Source organism: Argopecten irradians, chromosome 1 (genome assembly GCF_041381155.1).
Source record: "Argopecten irradians isolate NY chromosome 1, Ai_NY, whole genome shotgun sequence".
Taxonomy (NCBI): Eukaryota; Metazoa; Mollusca; class Bivalvia; order Pectinida; family Pectinidae; genus Argopecten; species Argopecten irradians.
The window spans coordinates 66,334,983-66,358,340 of NC_091134.1; the positions used below are offsets into that span (position 1 = coordinate 66,334,983).

General features: G+C 40.4%; 1 protein-coding gene across 1 annotated transcript; it reads right to left on the reverse strand.

Moving 5' to 3' along the window:
- Window positions 1-1,027: 1,027 nt before the first annotated feature.
- On the reverse strand, window positions 1,028-22,954 carry LOC138308978 (synaptotagmin-9-like). The gene is made up of 5 exons (XM_069250094.1): window positions 22,939-22,954; window positions 20,907-21,751; window positions 12,143-12,263; window positions 9,254-9,425; window positions 1,028-7,800 (listed from the first exon to the last, which is right to left on the reverse strand). Exons 1-5 carry the CDS (start codon window positions 22,952-22,954, stop codon window positions 7,569-7,571), a joined length of 1,386 nt encoding a protein of 461 aa, XP_069106195.1. The 3' UTR covers window positions 1,028-7,568.
- Between the last annotated feature and the right edge of the window lie 404 nt (window positions 22,955-23,358).

Below are 23,358 nucleotides of genomic sequence, written 5' to 3' on the forward strand. Positions count from 1 at the left end.
AACAACGGGCCCTGTCATCTTTCATGGCCAAGACACCAAACAACGGGCCCTGTAATCTTTCATGACCAAATCACCAAACAACGGGCGCTGTCATCTTTCATGGCCAAGTCACCAAACAACGAGCCCTGTAATCTTTCATGACCAAATCACCAAACAACGGGCCCTGTCATCTTTCATGGCCAAGTCACCAAACAACGAGCCCTGTCATCTTTCATGGCCAAGTCACCAAACAACGGGCGCTGTCATCTTTCATGGCCAAGTCACCAAGCAACGGGCCCTGTCATCTTTCATGGCCAAGTCACCAAACAACGGGCCCTGTCATCTTTCATGGCCAAGTCACCAAACAACGGGCCCTGTCATCTTTCATGGCCAAGTCACCAAACAACGAGCCCTGTCATCTTTCATGGCCAAGTCACCAAACAACGAGCCCTGTCATCTTTCATGGCCAAGCCACCAAACAACGAGCCCTGTCATCTTTCATGGCCAAATAACCAAACAACGAGCCCTGTCATCTTTCATGGCCAAGTCACCAAACAACGAGCCCTGTCATCTTTCATGGCCAAGTCACCAAACAACGAGCCCTGTCATCTTTCATGGCCAAGTCACCAAACAACGAGCCCTGTCATCTTTCATGGCCAAGTCACCAAACAACGAGCCCTCTCATCTTTCATGGCCAAGTCACCAAACAACGAGCCCTGTCATCTTTCATGGCCAAGTCACCAAACAACGGGCACTGTCATCTTTCATGGCCAAGTCACCAAACAACGGGCGCTGTCATCTTTCATGGCCAAGTCAGCAAACAACGAGCCCTGTCATCTTTCATGGCCAAGTCACCAAACAACGAGCCCTGTAATCTTTCATGGCCAAATCACCAAACAACGGGCCCTGTCATCTTTCATGGCCAAGTCACCAAACAACGAGCCCTGTCATCTTTCATGGCCAAGTCACCAAACAACGGGCGCTGTCATCTTTCATGGCCAAGTCACCAAACAACGGGCCCTGTCATCTTTCATGGCCAAGTCACCAAACAACGAGCCCTGTCATCTTTCATGGCCAAGTCACCAAACAACGGGCGCTGTCATCTTTCATGGCCAAGTCATCAAACAACGGGCGCTGTCATCTTTCATGGCCAAGTCACCAAGCGACGGGCCCTGTCATCTTTCATGGCCAAGTCACCAAACAACGAGCCCTGTCATCTTTCATGGCCAAGTCACCAAACAACGAGCCCTGTCATCTTTCATGGCCTAGTCACCAAACAACGAGCCCTGTCATCTTTCATGGCCAAGTCACCAAACAACGGGCCCTGTCATCTTTCATGGCCAAGTCACCAAACAACGGGCCCTGTCATCTTTCATGGCCAAGTCACCAAACAACGGGCCCTGTCATCTTTCATGGCCAAGTCACCAAACAACGGGCGCTGTCATCTTTCATGGCCAAGTCACCAAGCAACGGGCCCTGTCATCTTTCATGGCCAAGTCACCAAACAACGAGCCCTGTCATCTTTCATGGGCAAGTAACCAAACAACGGGCCCTGTCATCTTTCATGGCCAAGTCACTAAGCAACGAGCCCTGTCATCTTTCATGGCCAAGTCACCAAACAACGGGCCCTGTCATCTTTCATGGCCAAGTAACCAAACAACGAGCCCTGTCATCTTTCATGGCCAAGTAACCAAACAACGAGCCCTGTCATCTTTCACGGCCAAGTCACCAAACAACGAGCGCTGTCATCTTTCATGGCCAAGTCACCAAGCAACGGGCCCTGTCATCTTTCATGGCCAAGTCACCAAACAACGAGCCCTGTCATCTTTCATGGCCAAGTCACCAAACAACGGGCCCTGTCATCTTTCATGGCCAAGTCACCAAACAACGAGCCCTGTCATCTTTCATGGCCAAGTCACCAAACAACGAGCCCTGTCAGCTTTGATGGCCAAGTCACCAAACAGCAGGCCCTATCATCTTTCACGGCCAAGTCACCAAACAACGAGCCCTGTCATCTTTCATGGCCAAGTCACCAAACAACGGGCGCTGTCATCTTTCATGGCCAAGTCATCAAACTTGGGGTCTGTCATCTCTTGTGACAAAGTCATTAAACTATGGGCCATGTCATTTCTTGTGACCAAGTCATCAAACTAGGGGCCTTGTCGTCTCTTGTGACCAAGTCATCAAACTAGGGGCCTTGTCGTCTCTTGTGACCAAGTCATCAAACTAGGGGCCATGTCATCTCTTGTGACCAAGACATCAAACTAGGGGCCTGTCATTTTTTGTGACCAAGTCACCAAACTAGAGGCCTTGTCATTTCTTGTGACCAAGTCTTCAAACTAAGGGCCTGTCATCTTTTGTGACCAAGTCATCAAACTATGGGCTTGTTATCTCTTGTGACCAAGTCACCAAACTACCAGTCTGTCATTTCTTGTGACCAAGTCATCAAACTACCAGCCTGTCATTTCTTGTGACCAAGTCATCAAACTACCGGCCTGTCATTTCTTGTGACCAAGTCATCAAACTTGGGGTCTGTCATCTCTTGTGACCAAGTCACCAAACTACTGGCCTGTCATTTCTTGTGACCAAGTCATCAAACTACCAGCCTGTCATTTCTTGTGACCAAGTCATCAAACTACCGGCCTGTCATTTCTTGTGACCAAGTCATCAAACTAGGGGTCTGTCATCTCTTGTGACCAAGTCACCAAACTACTGGCCTGTCATTTCTTGTGACCAAGTCATCAAACTAGGGGCCTGTCATCTCTTGTGACCAAGTCACCAAACTACCGGCCTGTCATCTCTTGTGACCAAGTCACCAAACTACTGGCCTGTCATTTCTTGTGACCAAGACATCAAACTAGGGGCCTGTCATCTCTTGTGACCAAGTCATCAAACTAGGGGCCTGTCATCTCTTGTGACCAAGTCATCAAACTAGGGGTCTGTCATCTCAAACTACTGGCCTGTCATCTCTTGTTACCAAGTCACCAAAATAAGGGCCCTGTCATCTCTTGTTACCAAGACATCAAACTACCGGCCTGTCATCTCTTGTGACCAAGTCACCAAACTACTGGCCTGTCATTTCTTGTGACCAAGTCATCAAACTAGGGGCCTATCATCTCTTTTGACCATGTCATCAAACTACAATATGCTTTATCATCTCTAAGAGATGGTCATGCCATTCACAGGTTCAAATGAACCATTGTAACTTTTTAACAAGTGACCTTGCAGACAAGAGGTCAGGCCTCAGAATAATATATCAGAGAATCACCAATAATGTTACAGTTATTAGGATGCATAATGTAAAATACACTGATATCACCCACTAATATATATGTGTGTATTTACAACAGTGACAAATAACAGAAAACAATGAGAGAAATTTTGCCCATCAATGGATTAATGTGTCCATATTTGGACACTTAATGATATGTTGCTAATATAAGCTGTATTAATTTCTCTCATAGAAACATAATAGATCTTCAGAGAGAAATATGTAGGAATACAATAACAAATACCTTTCTAACAAAAAATATTACATCTTCTTTTTAGAGAAAATCATGATCATTCAGAATTATAAAATTAAGTAGTTTATATCTAGTATAGATAGACATGGTATATGATGATGTGGTTTTTATCTAGTAACAGACAGACATGGAATACTAAGTATTTAAATGTCTTTCAGTTGGCATTCATAGCCAATATGAATGCCAACTGGACAGAGGCAAAATCCATAAAGTATTGTTAGATTTGCCTCTGTCCAGCTGGCATTTATATTGGCTATGAAGACAAACTGAAAGATGTTCAATGCTTATATTTACATTTGATAACAATTTTATGATGAAATTTTGCAGAAAGATATTTTGCATCTATAATGAATGAAGAATTCATTATCGCCAAAGATGGATCAGCCATTTGAACAGCCATCTACTATGATTACTGGCACAACAATTGTGACGTCACAATGATAATGATGTCATAATATGTGGATGGCAGTTAATAGAATGATGAATGCCAACTGTACTTGGTAAGTTATATAGTAGGGCTGTAGTGAAAATGTTAATATAGTGATGTATTGAGCTACAAACAGACGTGGTGTACAGGTTGGTTTTTACTGTAACAGAAAAACACTGTATATATAATTATGTCTATATTTGTTTAAACATGTCTATCTCTATCATCCATCTATATCTACCACCTGTCTATACCTACCTCCATTCTATAACTACCACCTGTCTATATCTACCACCTGCTTATACCTACTACGTATCTAAAACTACCACATGTCTATACCTACCACATGTCTATACCTACCTGTCTATAACTAACACATGTCTATATCTACAAACTGTCTATAACTACCAACTGTCTATATCTACTTCCTGTCTAATTCTTACCACCTGTATTTACCTACCACTTGTCTATTTCTACCACATGTCAATAACTACCACATGTCTATAACTACCACCTGTCTATAACTTACATCTATACCTATCTACCACCTGTCTATAACTCCCACATGTCTATAATTATCATCTATATATACCTAACAACTGTGTATACCTACCACTTGTCTATAACTAACACCTGTCTATACCTACCACATGTCTATTTCTACCACCTGTCTATACCTACCACATGTCTATACCTACCACCTGTCTATAACTACAACTTGTCTATAACTACCACCTGTCTATAACTACCATCTGTCTATTACTTACATATATACATAACCTACCACCTGTCTAAAACTACCACCTGTCAATAACTACCAAATGTCTATAACTACCACCTGTCTATAACTACAACATGTCTATAACTACCACCTGTCTAAACCTAACACCTATACCTACCTACCACCTGTCTATAACTACAACATGTCTATAACTACCAGCTGTCTAAACGTAACACCTATACCTACCTATCACCGGTCTATAACTAGCACATGTCTATAACTACCACCTGTCTATAACTACAACATGTCTATAACTACCACCTGTCTATAACTAACACATGTCTATAACTACCACCTGTCTATACCTACCACCTGTCTATACCTACCACCTGTCTATACCTACCACCTGTCTATACCTACCACCTGTCTAAACCTAACACCTATACCTACCACCGGTCTATAACTACCACCTGTCTATACCTACCACCTGTCTATACCTACCACCTGTCTAAACCTAACACCTATACCTACCACCTGTCTAAACCTAACACCTATACCTACCACCGGTCTATAACTACCACATGTCTATACCTACCACCTGTCTATAACTACCACCTGTCTATACCTACCACCTGTCTATACCTACCACCTGTCTATACCTACCACCTGTCTATACCTACCACCTGTCTATACCTACCACCTGTCTATAACTACCACCTGTCTATACCTACCACCTGTCTATACCTACCACCTGTCTAAACCTAACACCTATACCTACCACCTGTCTAAACCTAACACCTATACCTACCACCTGTCTATAACTACCACCTGTCTATAACTACCACCTGTCTATAACTAACACATGTCTATAACTACCACCTGTCTATAACTACCACCGGTCTATAACTAACACCTGTCTATAACTACCACCGGTCTATAACTAACACATGTCTATAACTAACACATGTCTATAACTACCACCGGTCTATAACTAACACATGTCTATAACTACCACATGTCAATATCTACCACCTGTCTATAACTAGCACATGTCAATATCTACCACCTGTCTATAACTAGCACATGTCTATATATCTACCACCTGTCTATAACTAGCACATGTCTATTCTACCACCTGTCTATATGTACCACATGTCTATATCTACCACCTGTCTATACCTACCACCTGTCTTTATCTACCACCTGTCTATAACTACCACCTGTCTATTCTACCACCTGTCTATACCTACCACATGTCCATATCTACCACCTGTCTATAACTACCACCTGTCTATTTCTACCACCTGTCTATACCTACCACGTGTCTATATCTACCACCCGTCTTTACCTACCGCCTGTCTATACCTACCACGTGTCTATACCTACCACCTGTCTATACCTACCACCTGTTTATACCTACCACCTGTCTTTACCTACCGCCTGTCTTTACCTACCACGTGTCTATTTCTACCACATGTCTATTTCTACCACATGTCTATATCTACCACCTGTCTATTTCTACCACATGTCTATTTCTACCACCTGTTTATACCTACCACATGTCTATATCTACCACATGTCTATTTCTACCACCTGTCTATACCTACCACCTGTTTATACCTACCACCTGTCTATACCTACCACCTGTCTATAACTACCACCTGTATATATACCTACCACCTGTCTATAACTACCAACTGTCTATATCTACCACCTGTATATATACCTACCACAAGTCTATACCAAACACCTGTCTATACCTACCACCTGTTTATAACTGCCACCTGTCTATACCTACCACCTGTCTATAACTACCACATGTCTATATTTATATTCACTTGTCACTTCTACTATATAAAGTTATCATGCCAAAGTAAAGTCCGTAGGGGTATAACTGACACCCAGAATGTGACCATTATGATGTCCCTTTTGCTAATGTTAATATAGTAACGTTAGCTGATCACTGTCAAAATGGCTTGTCCATGTTGTTAGTATGTTGTCATTGACAAACAATTTTCTAGGTCTATCTTAAAATAATTTTAATACAGAGACCTCAAAATAATTAAATAATAATATCTATGGTCTATAAGATGATGGTTTAATGCTTAGATAGCTACCACCAGTCCATATTTAACTACTATCCCCTTTCTCTATCTTTGTCAAAAATATAGACTGAACTGCTCACTAGTTTATCATAATGTGATTAAATAAGTTAACTGTATATATATATAATTAGTTATTTTCATAAATTGTGAACTGCAGTAGAAGTTCATTACAAACATCTTTAATGATAAAGAAGCTAGTAAACTCAAATTGACACTCAATGAAAATTTATGAATTTCAGTGTAAAGGTCTACAAATAGTGTCTCCTACATGAAAATAAATTCTACTGTAACACACACCACCTACAAGTCAGGCTCATTCTACTAATGATGCCACTAATATATACATGTACACAAGGGAACAATAGCAACAGAACATCAAAATACTGATGGTAAATGTACATTGACAGCTTGATTTTGTTCCTTTGGTACAACTTATATTCAACCTTGGGTATACAATACACCACAAATGTTTGGACTTACATGTATACGGTATATCAGTTGTTTGGTGTTATACAATATTCCTATTCAATAAGTGACACATCATGTTTACTTATCAAAGGTACAGCCCAGTCTGTCACTCAATGTAAAATGGGATTTGGTGTTTATTTATAATCTGCCAGTTGTTAGCCACAAATATTCCAATAACCTCCAACTGTTTATGCTTTCTGTCTTGACATTACCTCAATTGTTAGCCAATTAAAGACAGCCAAACTCATGCACAGCCAATCAGAGCTGTTCCTGTAATTATTGACAGAGATCAGGTGACCTCTGCACAGCCAATGAGAACCTTTGCCATGGCGGCTCATGACCTTTCAGTAGGTACTTCCTTCGCTGGAATCCACCGTGGACTGGCGGGAATGTCGACAGCCAAACTTACACTTGCCATTGGGCGTGTCAGTACAGCAGGGTACATGCTCCTGGAGAGCATACCACTGGGCGACAGGTTTCCGTGGTGACTCGAGCATCTCAAACCAATGGTCGCGTCCTACACCGTTATACTTAGGTCCCAGAGCACAACAGCCCATCACCTCATTACTGCCGATTCTGTCAACACAGGAAACACATAGAACATTTGTACAGATGTAAGGTAACTAGGTGGAGATGACAAGTGGAAAACAGAGGACAGAGTTGTAGTCAAAATCTTCAAGAAGTGATAGAAACATTTCCAACATTAGAGATGATAATTTTTTGACCTTTTAAAAACTCAAGGTCATATGAATGAGGCCATTCAAATTTTGTATATTGCACAAATAATCAGCTCTCCATTAAAGTATGCCTAGCCAAATCATTCAACTTTAATAACTTCAGGATTTGTCAAGTAAATACTGTAGCTAAAAATGACAGGTAAGAAAAAAATATTACAGCACTAGATCATACAAACTAGGAATGTAATGAGCTATTTCCAAATATATTTGTCGCTTATTACCTTCAGATAAGCAGTTAACCTTCAAAATAGGTCAATTTCAATCATAAAAAAGATTCTGAAAATAAATAATGTGTTCTTATGTGACATAAGATTTTATCTAACCTAACGAACTCATATTTTGGGTTTTCATATCATCTAATACATGTATGTACATGTAACAGGAAGTAACTGTTATCAAATATAAATGTCTGCCATTTTACAAGTTTATGTTTCCAATCATCTTGAAAATAAGACAAGGTCATTCTCTATAAGGAAGCAATATGCTTGTACAAGTCTATATCCATAGAGTGGACGTTTCTTACGGTAGAATAATATAATTATCCTGTATATTGCTGCTGATTTTCATATTTTATCAGAATTCTAATAAATAAAATTAAGATTGAGGAGAAAGACTTGATAATACATCTAGAATATTTATTGGCCCTGATAGATTTTTAATGAGTTAATTTCCATGTTTATTGATCCTTTCCTTCCTGACTGAAGTCATACCAGGGTAATGTCAGCGCTGTTGAGGAAATTTTATAGCTAGTAGACTGTGAAGACATTCATCATTTTATCACAAACACAAGTATTAAACCACAGAAGAGCCTTGTATGACATTCTGTGCTGCTACTACAGATATATACATAAAATTCAGAAATCCCCGACTATTACAGTGATGTATGGGTAGAGTGTTGACTGACAATTAGATAAGGATTAATAACCTAGCTCTTTCCTCAGACTTTATTTAGAATTAAACCACTGACCTTCATTTTGTAATCACTCTAAAGTTACACCAAAACTAAATTTTGCAATGAATAGACAAAAAGGTATAATTCAGTCATTTTTGTCCAAGATTCTCCAGACCTCTTTAATCCACTGTTTGGCCAACCTTCATACCCAAGAAGAGTCAAGAAAAGTTTATACTTCCTTTCGATCTCTATTAAAGTAATGTCAAAATTAAGTTTGATCAGAATCCATTTAATCTTTCCAGATCAGAAGCAATTGGAACAAAATATTGTGGATGATTGGAGGTTATAGTGCCAAACTTGACTGATCCATGAGAGCAGACAAGCTGATGATAGACCATACCTATCATAGTCAATCATCTTGATAACCAAGTAGACGTCGTCAACATTCTCCTGTGGTACATCAAACACCATCGCCTCATTGTAAACAGGATTCAGTGTGTTTCTCTTTACAGAAGTCTTTCTTTTCTTTATTCTCTTCCCCTGACACATCAGGGATACCTTCACATAAGGATCTGTAAAATTAAAGGTAACATCAGCGACATCATCACTTAAGTATCTGTAAAATCAAGTGTAACATCAGGGACACCTTCACATAAGTATCTGTAAAATTGAGTGTAACATCAGGGACACCTTCACAAAAGGATATGCAAAATCAAGTGTAACATCAGGGGCACCTTCACATAAGGATCTGTAAAATCAAGTGTAACATCAGGGACACCTTCATATAAGGATATGTAAAATCAAGGGTTACATCAGGGACACCCTCACATAAGGATATGTAAAATCAAGGGTTACATCAGGGACACCCTCACATAAGGATATGTAAAATCAAGGGTTACATCAGGGACACCTTCACATAAGGATATGTAAAATCAAGGGTTACATCAGGGACACCTTCACATAAGGATATGTAAAATCAAGGGTTACATCAGGGACACCTTCACATAAGGATGTGTAAAATCGAGTGTAACATCAGGGATACCTTCACATAAGGATCTATTAAATTAAAGGTAACATCAGCGACATCATCACTTAAGGATATGTAAAATCAAGTGTAACATCAGGGACACTTTCACATAAGGATCTGTAAAATTGAGTGTAACATCAGGGACACCTTCACATAAGGATCTGTAAAATTGAGTGTAACATCAGGGATACCTTTACATAAGGATCTGTTAAATTAAAGGTAACATCAGCGACATCATCACTTAAGGATATGTAAAATCAAGTGTAACATCAGGGACACTTTCACATAAGGATCTGTAAAATCGAGTGTAACATCAGGGACACCTTCACATAAGGATCTGTTAAATCGAGTGTAACATCAGGGACACCTTCACATAAGGATATGTAAAATCAAGGGTTACATCAGGGACACCTTCACATAAGGATGTGTAAAATTGAGTGTAACATCAGGGACACCTTCACATAAGGAGCTGTAAAATTGAGTGTAACATCAGGGACACCTTCACATAAGGATCTGTAAAATCGAGTGTAACATCAGGGACACCTTCACATAAGAATGTGTAAAATCGAGTGTAACATCAGGGACACCTTCACATAAGGATCTGTAAAATTGAGTGTAACATCAGGGACACCTTCACATAAGGATCTGTAAAATTGAGTGTAACATCAGGGATACCTTTACATAAGGATCTGTTAAATTAAAGGTAACATCAGCGACATCATCACTTAAGGATATGTAAAATCAAGTGTAACATCAGGGACACTTTCACATAAGGATCTGTAAAATCAAGTGTAACATCAGGGACACCTTCACAGAAGGATCTGTTAAATCGAGTGTAACATCAGGGACACCTTCACATAAGGATCTGTAAAATCGAGTGTAACATCAGGGACACCTTCACATAAGGATCTGTAAAATCGAGTGTAACATCAGGGACACCTTCACATAAGGATCTGTAAAATCAAGTGTAACATCAGGGATACCTTCACATAAGGATCTGTAAAATCAAGGTTCTTTTGATAAGAGTGAATTAAAAGTTAATTTTGCAATGCAACTGTGAAAGGTAGCATCAAGAAACTCTTTCAATATGTGTGTGTGAAAACATTAAGAAGACCTTTCCATATTTTGTATGTATGTGTAAGAAAACTAGGGTAACATAATTGAAATCTCCACATATAAATACAATGTGCAGTATAACCCCTTTTATCTGAAACTAAAAGATTTGTTTTAGATTTTTCCACTGTGATAGGTTGGGGAGATACACAAATAATAATATTCATTCATAATGTCATGTTAAATGTTGAAATATTTTGTTGATAATTGTACTATACCGGATTTGTTTGGAGATGGCTAATATAGGCTTTGCCTATTCCCAAATCTATTTGCGTATTATTTGCAATAAAATTTGTTGAAATGAAATATAACCCCTCTAACTTGAATATCTTGAATATCTTGAATACCCCCATTCATGTAACAAAACCCTGAATAGCTCAAACAGCTTTTCGTTAAATACCTTATTTCTCGAACAGAAATATAAATTCCTTGGCTTCAAATTCATAGTATTACCCATTTATTCGTGGAACAGGTGTTTGCCTTTTAATTTCTTATTCTATAAAATTTTGATGTGAATTTTGAACCATATATAATCAAATATAAACTTTATATATTTTAGATCAATTGAGAAACAAGATATATAACTTATGTAAATCACTCTCGATGGTCCTGATGTAAGCGCATGAGGGGTTTTAGTGTGGGAGGAAACCGGAGTACCCGGAGCATTTTGATCCATATCTATGCAATATTATTTTCTCATGCATGGTTTGTCATAATTTAATATCATAATTTAGATTGTCGGTGACCAACTGCCTCTGATGACTTGAATACTCTATATTCCTCGACTATAAACCGGTTGCCCTGTGGTTGGAGTTAAAGAGGTTTTACTACATGTGATACATTGGTATTTCCAAATATGAATATGGTGACTTTGTATCCCATTGGGTTAACAAAGCATTGTTAAATCATTGCTTTATACAGTAAAACCTTCAGTAGCAACTACTTCTGTATAAAGAGCAATTGCAACCTCCAGCTTGATTAAGGTTCTTTACCTAAATGGCAAATTTCAACAGAATTGGCCTGCATTTAAAGACCGCTTGGCTATAAAGACCACTTTTTCGGTGTCCCATGGGTGGTCTTTATAGACAGTTTTGGTTGTACATCGCTACAGCAGAAGTAGACATTATAGACAAACAAAGACCAACTCACCAGAGGAGCCAGTGATGTCCATGGCCTTTAGATTACGAGCCTTCACTACCGTCAGGGTCAGTCGACCAGCCGTGGGCAGGTAACACAACGATAACATCAACTCTCCAAAGTCAAACTTCTCCTGTAAAATATAGACATGGAGAGTTTACATCAAAACGTTTATAAAACATAAAAAATGGAATAATAACTTTACAGTTCTCTGTTGTAAAATGTTTCAACTGTTTACAGTCAAACGTTCTGTTAAAGAATATTGATAGAAGGGAAGATAACTTATTAGTCTCCTTTAATGTATCAAACACTATAAGTATATATGAATAAATATACTGTCATTTTTTCTTATCAAAGCCGGTCTGGCAATATAGATCTGCAATCACCTTCTGACGTATTATGTTCAATACAGATGTAAAGTCAAACTTTTGTAATGCATAGAATTCAGCTAATATGGCAAGATGAGTTGTAGTCAAAAGAAAATTAACTGTTTTAAAAGAGGTAACAAGAATACAATACATTTTCCTCTGGTGGGGCTGGTCAGGGTACCAAGGAGGAATGAGAGAAAAATGGAGGGGCTGGTCAGGGTACCAAGGAGGAATCAGAGCAAAATGGAGGGACTGGTCAGAGTACCAAGGAGAAATCAGAGAAAATGGAGGGGCTGGTCAGAGTACCAAGGAGAAATCAGAGCAAAATGAAGGGGCTTGTCAGAAAGAGGTACCAAGGAAAGAGATGAAGAGTAAAATGGAGGAGGGGCTGGTCAGAGTACCAAGGAGGAATCAGAGAAAATGGAGGGGCTGGTCAGAGTACCAAGGAGGAAATCAGAGCAAAATGAGGGGCTGTCATGTCAGTAGAAAAGGGGCTGTCAGGTACCAAGGAAAAAGAGAGAAAAGAGATGGGGGCTGGTCAGGGTACCAAGGAGGAATAAGAGAAAATGGAGGGGCTGGTCAGGTACCAAGGAGGAATAGAGAAATGGAGGGGCTGGTCAGGTACCAAGGAGGAATAAGAGAAAATGGAGGGGCTGGTCAGTGTACCAAGGAGGAATAAGAGAGAAAATGGAGGGGCTGGTCAGGGTACCAAGGAGGAATAAGAGAAAAATGGAGGGGCTGGTCAGGGTACCAAGGAGGAATAAGAGAAAAGAGGGGCTGGTCAGGGTACCAAGGAGGAATAAGAGAAAATGGAGGGGCTGGTCAGGGTACCAAGGAGGAATAAGAGAAAATGGAGGGGCTGGTCAGGGTACCAAGGAGGAATAAGAGAAAATGGAGGGGCTGGTCAGGGTACCAAGGAGGAATAGAGAAAATGGAGGGGCTGGTCAGTGTACCAAGGAGGAATAAGAGAAAATGGAGGGGCTGGTCAGTGTACCAAGGAGGAATAAGAGAAAATGGAGGGGCTGGTCAGGGTACCAAGGAGGAATAGAGAAAATGGAGGGGCTGGTCAGGGTACCAAGGAGGAATAAGAGAAAATGGAGGGGCTGGTCAGTGTACCAAGGAGGAATAAGAGAAAATGGAGGGGCTGGTCAGGGTACCAAGGAGGAATCAGAGAAAATGGAGGGGCTGGTCAGTGTACCAAGGAGGAATAAGAGAAAATGGAGGGGCTGGTCAGGGTACCAAGGAGGAATAAGAGAAAATGGAGGGGCTGGTCAGGGTACCAAGGAGGAATAAGAGAAAATGGAGGGGCTGGTCAGGGTACCAAGGAGGAATCAAGAGAAAATGGTGGGGCTGGTCAGGGTACCAAGGAGAAATCAGAGAAAATGGAGGGGCTGGTCAGGGTACCAAGGAGGAATCAGAGAAAATGGAGGGGCTGGTCAGGGTACCAAGGAGGAATAGAGAAAATGGAGGGGCTGGTCGGTACCAGAGGTACCAAGGAATAAGAGAAAAATGGAGGGGCTGGCCAGTGTACCAAGGAAGAGAGGCAGGTACCAATAAGAGAAAAATGGAGGGGCTGGCCAGTGTACCAAGGAGGAATAAGAGAAAATGGAGGGGCTGGTCAGGCTACCAGGAGGAATAAGAGCAAAATGGAGGGGCTGGTCAGTGTACCGAGGAGGAATCAGAGAAAATGGAGGGGCTGGTCAGGGTACCAAGGAGGAATCAGAGAAAATGGAGGGGCTGGTCAGGGTACCAAGGAGGAATCAGAGAAAATGGAGGGGCTGGTCAGGGTACCAAGAGAGGAATCAGAGAAAATGGAGGGGCTGGTCAGGGTACCAAGGAGGAATCAGAGAAAATGGAGGGGCTGGTCAGGGTACCAAGGAGAAATCAGAGAAAATGGAGGGGCTGGTCAGTGTACCAAGGAGGAATAAGAGAAAATGAAGGGGCTGGTCAGTGTACCAAGGAAGAATAAGAAAAAATGAAGGGGCTAGTCAGGGTACCAAGGAGGAATAAGAAAAAATGAAGGGGCTGGTCAGTGTATCAAGGAGGAATCAGAGAAAAATGGAGGGGCTGGTCAGGATACCCAGGAGGAATCAGAGCAAAATGGAGGGGCTGGTCAGTGTATCAAGGAGGAATCAGAGCAAAATGGAGGGGCTGGTCAGGGTACCAAGGAGGAATCAGAGAAAAACGGAGGGGCTGGTCAGGGAACCAAGGTGGGATCAGAGAAAATGGAGGGGCTGGTCAGAGTACCAAGGAGGTATAAGAACAAGAGGCCCAGAGGGCCTGTATCGCTCACCTGGTTTGTAATGTCAAGTCATGTTCTGAATACAGGTTCATTGTTTCTTTTCTGAAGGAATTTGAATAATTTTCCTCTTATTTCCCTATTGGGCCCCGCCCCTCCTGCCCCCGGGGGGGTCAGAGCCAAAATTTATACAAGTTCTGTTCCCCTTCCCCGAAGGATATTTGTGGCCAAATTTGGTTACAATCCATGCAGAACTCTAGGACAAGTAGCGATTTATAGGATTTACCTCTATTTCCCCTATTGGGCCCCGCCCCTCCTGCCCCAAGGGTCAGAGCCAAAATTTATACAAGTTCTGTTCCCCTTCCCCCAAGGATGTTTGTGGCCAAATTTGGTTACAATCCATGCAGAACTCTAGGATAAGTAGCGATTTATCTCTATTTCCCCTATTGGGCCCTGCCCCTCCTACCCCCGGGGGGTCAGAGCCAAAATTTATACAAGTTCTGTTCCCCTTCCCCCAAGGATGTATGTGGCCAAATTTGGTTACAATCCATACAGAACTCTATGACTAGTAGCGATTTAAAGGAAATTTTGACGGACGGACGCCGGACGGACGGACGACGGACGCCGGACGCCACGCCATGACATAAGCTCACCGGCCCTTCGGGCCAGGTGAGCTAAAAAATGGAGTGGCTGGTTAGGGTTCCAAGGAGGAATCAGAGAAAATGGAGGGGCTGGTCAGTGTACCAAGGAGAGATAAGAAACAAGAGGCCCAGAGGGCCTGTATCGCTCACCTGGTTTGTAATGCCAAGTAATGTTCTGAATACAGGTTCATTGTTTCTTTTCTGAAGGAATTTTAATATTAACCTCTAAATCCCCTATTGGGCCCCACCCCTCCTGCGCCCAGGGGGTCAGAGCCAAAATTTATACAAGTTCTGTTCCCCTTCCCCCAAGGATGTTTGTGGCCAAATTTGGTTACAATCCATTCAGAACTCTATGACTAGTAGCGATTTAAAGGATTTACCTCTATTTCCCCTATTGGGCCCCGCCCCTCCTGCCCCCGGGGGGTCAGAGCCAAAATTTATACAAGTTCTGTTCCCCCTCCCCTTAGGATGTTTGTGGCAAAAATTGGTTACAATCCATGTAGAACTCTATGATTAGTAGCGATTTAAAGGATTTGCCTCTATTTCCCCTATTGGACCCCGCCCCTCCTGCCCCCAGGGGATCAGAGCCAAAATTTAAACAAGTTCTGTTCCCCTTCCAAAAAGGATGTTTGTGGCCAAATTTGGTTATATTCCATTCAGAACTCTATGACTAGTAGAGATTTAAAGGATTTACCTCTATTTCCCCTATTTGGCCCTGCCCCTGGGGGGTCAGAGCCAAAATTTATACAAGTTCTGTTCCCCCTCCCCCAAGGATGTTTGTGGCCAAATTTGGTTACAATCCATGCAGAACTCTATGACTAGAAGCGATTTAAAGGATTTACCTCTATTTCCCCTATTGGGCCCCGCCTCTCCTGCCCCCTGGGGACCAGAGCCAAAATTTATACAAGTTCTGTTCCCCTTCCCCCAAGGATGTTTGTGGCCAAATTTGGTTACATTCCATTCAGAACTCTATGACTAGTAGCGATTTAAAGGATTTACCTCTATTTCCTCTATTGGGCCCCGCCCCTCCTGCCCCCGGGGGGTCAGAGCCAAAATTTATACAAGTTCTGTTCCCCCTCCCCCATGGATGTTTGTGGCCAAATTTGGTTACAATCCATGCAGAACTCTAAGACTAGTAGCGATTTAAAGGAAGTGTTGACGGACAGACGGACAACGGACCAGGTGAGCTAAAAATGGAGGGGCTGGTCAGGGAACCAAGGAGGAATCAGAGAAAATGGAGGGGCTGGTCAGGGTACCAAGGAGGAATCAGAGAAAATGGAGGGGCTGGTCAGGGTACCAAGGAGGAATCAGAGAAAATGGAGGGGCTGGTCAGGGTACCAAGGAGGAATCAGAGAAAATGGAGGGGCTGGTCAGGGTACCAAGGAGGAATAAGAGAAAATGGAGGGGCTGGTCAGGGTACCAAGGAGGAATCAGAGAAAATGGAGGGGCTGGTCAGTGTACCAAGGAGGAATCAGAGAAAATGGAGGGGCTGGTCAGTGTACCAAGGAGGAATAAGAGAAAATGGAGGGGCTGGTCAGGGTACCAAGGAGGAATCAGAGAAAATTGAGGGGCTGGTCAGGGTACCAAGGAGGAATTAGAGCAAAATGGAGGGGCTGGTCAGTGTACCGAGGAGGGAATCAGAGAAAATGGAGGGGTTGGTCAGTGTACCAAGGAGGAATCAGAGAAAATGGAGGGGCTGGTCAGTGTACCAAGGAGGAATCAGAGAAAAATGGAGGGGCTGGTCAGGGTACCAAGGAGGAATCAGAGAAAATGGAGGGGCTGGTCAGAGTACCAAGGAGAAATCAGAGAAAATGGGGGGCTGGTCAGGGTACCAAGGAGGAATAGAGAAAATGGAGGGGCTGGTCAGGGTACCAAGGAGGAATCAGGAAATCGGAGGGGGCTGGTCAGGTACAAGGAGGAATAGAGAAAATGAGGTGGTCAGGTGAAAAATGGGGGCTGGTCAGGGTACCAAGGAGGAATCAGAGAAAATGGATTGGCTGTTCAGAGTATCAAGGAGGAATCAGAGAAAATGAAGGGGCTGGTCTGGGTACCAAGGAGGAATGAGATCTAACATCAATACGACAGCAGGTTCTGACTTCCTTTGAGCATGGCCTATCCTTTACTACAGGAAACATTGAATATTTAAATATTAATGCTTTTATTTTATCACATTTATGTATCAGAAATATCATGTGAGCTGGTTCCTACATATTACCATTAGAATGTACAGAGTGTGTAGGAATTAATAAAACATTAAGAACACCAAACATCTGACTGTATAGAACACTACCCAGTGTAGCTACAGGCCTCAATCATGTACGCTCATAAAAAATCATATACTGAATTGTCACTACATTGTTCATTGTAAAGGAAATCCTGGACGTGTATTATCAGGATACACAATAAATATTTAATTTGTCAGTCAATCATAATGATTGTATGAAACATGAGTATAAAATATAAAAGCATGAAATCCCAGGAGTCAAAACTTGTCTCAACTTTCCAACCATCCTTTTTTGTTCTCTATATATGGGTAGTTTAATTTTCATCTAAATTACAGATACATCTTGTAATCAACAACAGTTCTATCATTTCAAAAACAGACAAGTCTTCCTTTATAGTGATAAAATCACTTCTCTATCAAATACAAACATACCAAAATGAGGCATAGGTCTCAAAGGTGGAAATCTAAAACACTCAGAACTAATTAGAGATAATCTCTGGTGGAAATGAACAAGCTGCAGGTACAGTGAACAGTACTCAACAACCTGTAATCTGATTTAATGGAAATATCCTCGCATCTTTAAACTCATCTCTTAGTTTTCAATTCAATACTGAATTGTAATTCTCCTTATTGCCCTTGAAATCAATAAAATTTTGGCTGACAATTTAAAAGAATGGCTTTTGATTAAGTGTTTATTCCATTTGTTGATGAAATTCAACACATTATACGAGTTACAGACTAGGTATAGTGTTGTTTGAACGGTTTACTAAAGCTGTAGAGAGACTGGTGATGGAGAGGGTTGACTTGCGGGTATTGTACTGTTCCCTTGATGTCAGCTCAGATGTAAAATATACAGTCAGGGACAAGAGAGGGATGACTTGCCGGTATTGTACTGTTCCCTAGATGTCAGCTCAGACAGTCAGGGACAAGAAGTTGGAACATTCCAAACCATGATTCTGGTCATCATAGATATCTAGCATTGACCCAATACACAGCATGGCCAGGGTGACACAAAATTACAGACAATAGGAGGGAAGGGGAGGGGGGTGGGGTGGTCACAGTCACAGGTCACAGTCACAAAAATGTATATACTTCTCAGAAATGTGTACTTTCCTCCCTCAGACTTTGAGTTTAAGAAACTTGACTGTAGTCTTGATGTTCTATGCCTAAAAATCTGAATTAGGTATCCAGAAAGGTGATGGGATGTGTGTTTTAGGAACAGAGATGTTTATTAGGATTGGTATGGTAGCCAGATATCACAGTATGGAGAAATAATCCCCCAATTCAAGTATGATTTCCAATGTTTTGCCCATTAGAGTGACAAAAATATTACAATATACCAATCTGAATATCATTAGATAGTAAATAAAAAATAATTAGGATGTGGTTTTTTTCTGTAAACACATGATTTTAATGAGAATGAAGAATTACAGAGAATGTATATTGAACTATGTAACAACAGCGTTACGGAGACATTCTGTAGTTTATTACATTACCTCAAAAACAGTCAGAATGTTCGCTGTGGAATTGAAACTCAATTATGACATTCATGCTTCAGATTTTTCTACAAGCGTGATTTAATTGTCAGTTTCACAGAATTAGATTCTCCAGTTAAGTGAATAAGATAAAACAAGTGGCCTGACAACTAACATTGAGACAAAACTTTTATATAACAACACTGCAACATCTACAGTCCACAGAGATCTATTGGATTCTCATAACGTATTCTTTTCAGAATTCTAATACAGCAGCATATTTACACCTTTCTCTATCCCTTCATTAACTAGGAAAGTTATGTAACATCTTCTGTGTTACTAATACTGAAACAAGTACTGGACACGTGGATAGATTTGTGTGCGTTTAATTTTGTGATTTGGGAGTGCAAACACTTCCTGACACTGACATGGGTAGATTTGGTATATATATATGATCCTTCAAACATGTAGCAATCTAGTTTATAAAACTACAAAGTACTAGTATCATGCATAAGTGGAATTTCTCCTTAAAAAGTCGTCTTGGGTATTTAGCATAAATTTCCATGTATACAGTACAGCACTTTATGATGGTATATCTAAGGAAAGCAAGGCATGTATGGCATCCATGGAACATTACAATACAGACACATAGCTTTAAATTAGAGCTAAAAGTTAAATGATGTAAAGCGGGGCTTTTATTATAAAATTATTGAAGCGCAGCTGGCAAAATGTTTACAAGATGGAGAATTAACATTGCTGTGCAAATTGGCTTACTTCCTGATACAAAGAGAAATAGCAGAATAGAAATGTTTATATTTGTTATATACCATAAAATTTCATTTTAATAATGTAGATTAAAATTTTTGTTCCCAAGTGTATCATTCAGTCTATGGACTGTTCCACCTTATACAAATGTATGTTGATAAAATTTGTTGAAAAAAATGTTGAAACGCAGCTGGCAAAATGCTTACAAGGTGGAGAATTATATTGCTGTATTAATGGGCTCCACTTCCTGATACAAATAGAAATGGCAAAACTGAAATGTGCTTTTCAAAAAGGCAATGATGAAAATATAGATTTAATTGTCTTGTGTGTGTTTACTTGTAAGACAAGTCCAAGATGTCTTGTTGATACACTCGACTTATCTAGTGAACTCGGTATCTGAAACATGTTCATAAGCTTAAAAAATCTTACCATCTTATTGGCTATAGACACAACAGGGACCAAATGAACCTGGTGCACTCACATTCTAGTTACCCTAGGTATATACTATTGAATGATTCTTAACTTCCAGAAAAAGCCATTCAAATTAGAGCCAATCTGATCCATATGACCAAAAATAAAGGTCAAGGTCATTCAATTAAATACACTAAGTGACACTAACCACTTAAACATGCTACATTGAAATCGAGAGGTAGACGCTGTATATAATGGTTCTGTGACCTTGAATGAAGGTTAAGGTCACTTAGTTCAATACCTGGTAGATGTGTTCTATATTGGTCATGTGACATTGACTGAAGATGAAGGTCATTTAGTTCAACAGGTGTGTTCTATATTGGTCCTGTGACATTGACTGAAGGTTAAGGTCATTGAATGTGGTCAATCAATGTGGTCCATATTGGTCCTGTGATATTGAATGAAGATTAAGATTAATTGTCAGTTCAAAAGATATAGAAGTTTGTCCTGGCATGGTCAAATGAATACCAAGTAGTTTAAAGGAAAAGTTGGCATTCACTGATTCAGCAGTCAGTGGAACATGCTAGACAACAGGAAGAGCATTACGGTACAGACAGAGTTAGGACAGGTGAACTGTAAGATATTGCACTCACCTGATTGGCCGACAGTATATCTCTAACGTAGAATGTCTCCTTCAGCAGACTGCCCTCACTAAGAATGTCTTTTACCACTACAGCACCAATCAGATCGTGACGAGAAAATCGATCAAAATCATATATACTAAACTGCAACGTTCTTGATGTTATTTCCTTATATGGTACAGAGAATGCAAAAGATTCATTGAACTCGGGGTTAAGTGTTTTACGGTGCACTTTTGTTTGACATTTGTGTTTACGATCTGGTAAAAGATAAATCTTCACATACGGATCAGACGTCCCTGAAAAATCTTTTGCAGGTAAATCCTCAGATCTGTGAACAAGGACTTTCAGTTCGCCAAGGTCATGTTCATACTTGAGACTGAAGAATAGTTTACCACAGAGCCTGTGTTCACTTTTGATACTATCGATGGAGACCTGTTTATACAGCTCGGGTTTGATGGAACCAAGGTTAGGCTGTTCCTTATGTTTGATACTTTGTACTGTAAACTCAATGTTTGACAAGTCCAACTTGTGTGAAAGTTGTCTCTGGAAAGACACATGTCTCTCAGAGACGGTTGGTAGGGTGGACTGTCGCTGGGTGTGTTTAATTATGGCTGGTCTGGAGTGATTGATGCCGCCGTTTTCAGCCATTAACTGGTGCACAAGGTCGGGGGTACTTTGGCTAATTTTGAGGTCGTTGGTTACAGTATTCGGGGAGTTTTCACCGTCTGATGAGCCGTTCCAGTTGAAATGGCTACGTTTCTGGCGACAATAAAACCACACGAAGTACACCACTATTGCTAAAAATATACCAGCTATACCAGAGATCAGAGCCACCCAGTACCGGGCTGGTATCCCGCCTGGAACATAAAAAAATAAAGTAATTACTGATAATTGACATACAAACATAATTATTATCAATTAAATATTTATTAAAGTCAAATAAGGAAATGAAGTAAGTTTTTTTACTTTTGTCAGTGCAATTTGTTTAAAAAAATGGGGCCTGAACAAACATGAAGGTAATAAGTGTCATGCAAGGAGTAACAATTTTTCTTTCAGACCTTAATTATTATTATTTAAGGATTAACTTGAATAGATTTTTTATGTTATGGAGATATAACACAAAAATCTGAGTGTACTCTAAATAAACCGCGAAGCAGTTTATGATGAGAGTACACTCAGATTTTTGTGTTATATCTCCATAACATAAAAAATCTATTCAAATTAATCCTTATAATTCAATTTACTAAAGATAATGTCTTCAACATTTAAAATTCATTTTGGGACTCTTTTGTCTATGAAATTATTACGCCGTCATCTCAGCCAATCAGAAGCGACGTTACAAACGGCGACGCCATTTTTTCCTTTATGGGCTGATAAAGTAAATTTTTAAGCCAATGAAAATGCTCGTAACAAACAAAAATGAATTATAATAAGATATCCTACACATTTACAGATGGTAAAACAGAGTCAGGTTGGACATGGCTGTCACATGTATTACTGACATCAGATAACTCTGTCCATACCGCCTGCTGGGGAACACATACTAACTACACACATTCAGCGGGAACAAGCTTGTTACTTCCCCATGACCCTTTATCAGTACAAATTTTATCATCATCTAAAAAGGCTGCATGGTCCAAATGTCACTGTTCATGCTACCTGGCTAATAAGCTGAGATCATCGATATATGATCCCTCTGCCGGGAGCAGACCAACGTTACGACCCTAAATTCACCTGACATTTCAAATCTGTGAGGTGTCAAAATACAGAATTCTTATGTAATTGGATTCAGCAAATGAGATTCGAGAACAAAAAGAGCATCCTACACAGGTTATTTTGGTACTTTTGTGATACGAAATGTGTTTTGTCATGAGAATACATTGAAGCAACAACATAATGCAAAACCTTGCTGAGGATCGGAATAAGACTTGTATTTAAATAGCCTATAAGACTGAAATTAGAAGCTTTATAACGGATGTGCATTGTATATTATTACTCCTGTGTCCTACTACAAGGAAAAGGCCAAACTGATTGTCTCCCTTACATCTTGGTTTCCTCATCCCCTTCTTTAAGGAGCAGTAAAATAAATAGTCAAAAGATATGTGTTGTCCTTATATGATGATCCCTACTTGGTTATTGATAGAGAATAAAAAAAATTACCTTTCATACTAGACACTGTATATGGTACATGCATGCACATGCCAATATTGGCTTGACCATGTGATTGTGGGCTATCTTGACATTTACAATCACTGATCACAAAACCTTTGGATTTAATTATCCAGTTTTACATCACATTGGAGGTAACGTTTCCCAAAAGATTACAATATGAAAATACTTTGAAGATATGTTTCTGTAACAAAGAGAAACATTTCAACAATAATCGGTGTAACAATAGTATAACCTATGTTGGTGGGATCCAAACATGGTTATAAAGTTATAATAACCACTACATTATCACATT

Coding starts and splice junctions, on each gene's coding strand:
- LOC138308978 (XM_069250094.1), bottom strand. Junction 12,264..20,906: donor ATATACTGTCGGCCAATCAG/GTGAGTGCAATA, acceptor TATATTTTACAG/GAGAAGTTTGACTTTGGAGA. Junction 7,801..9,253: donor AAGATGATTGACTATGATAG/GTATGGTCTATC, acceptor CTGTGTTGACAG/AATCGGCAGTAATGAGGTGA.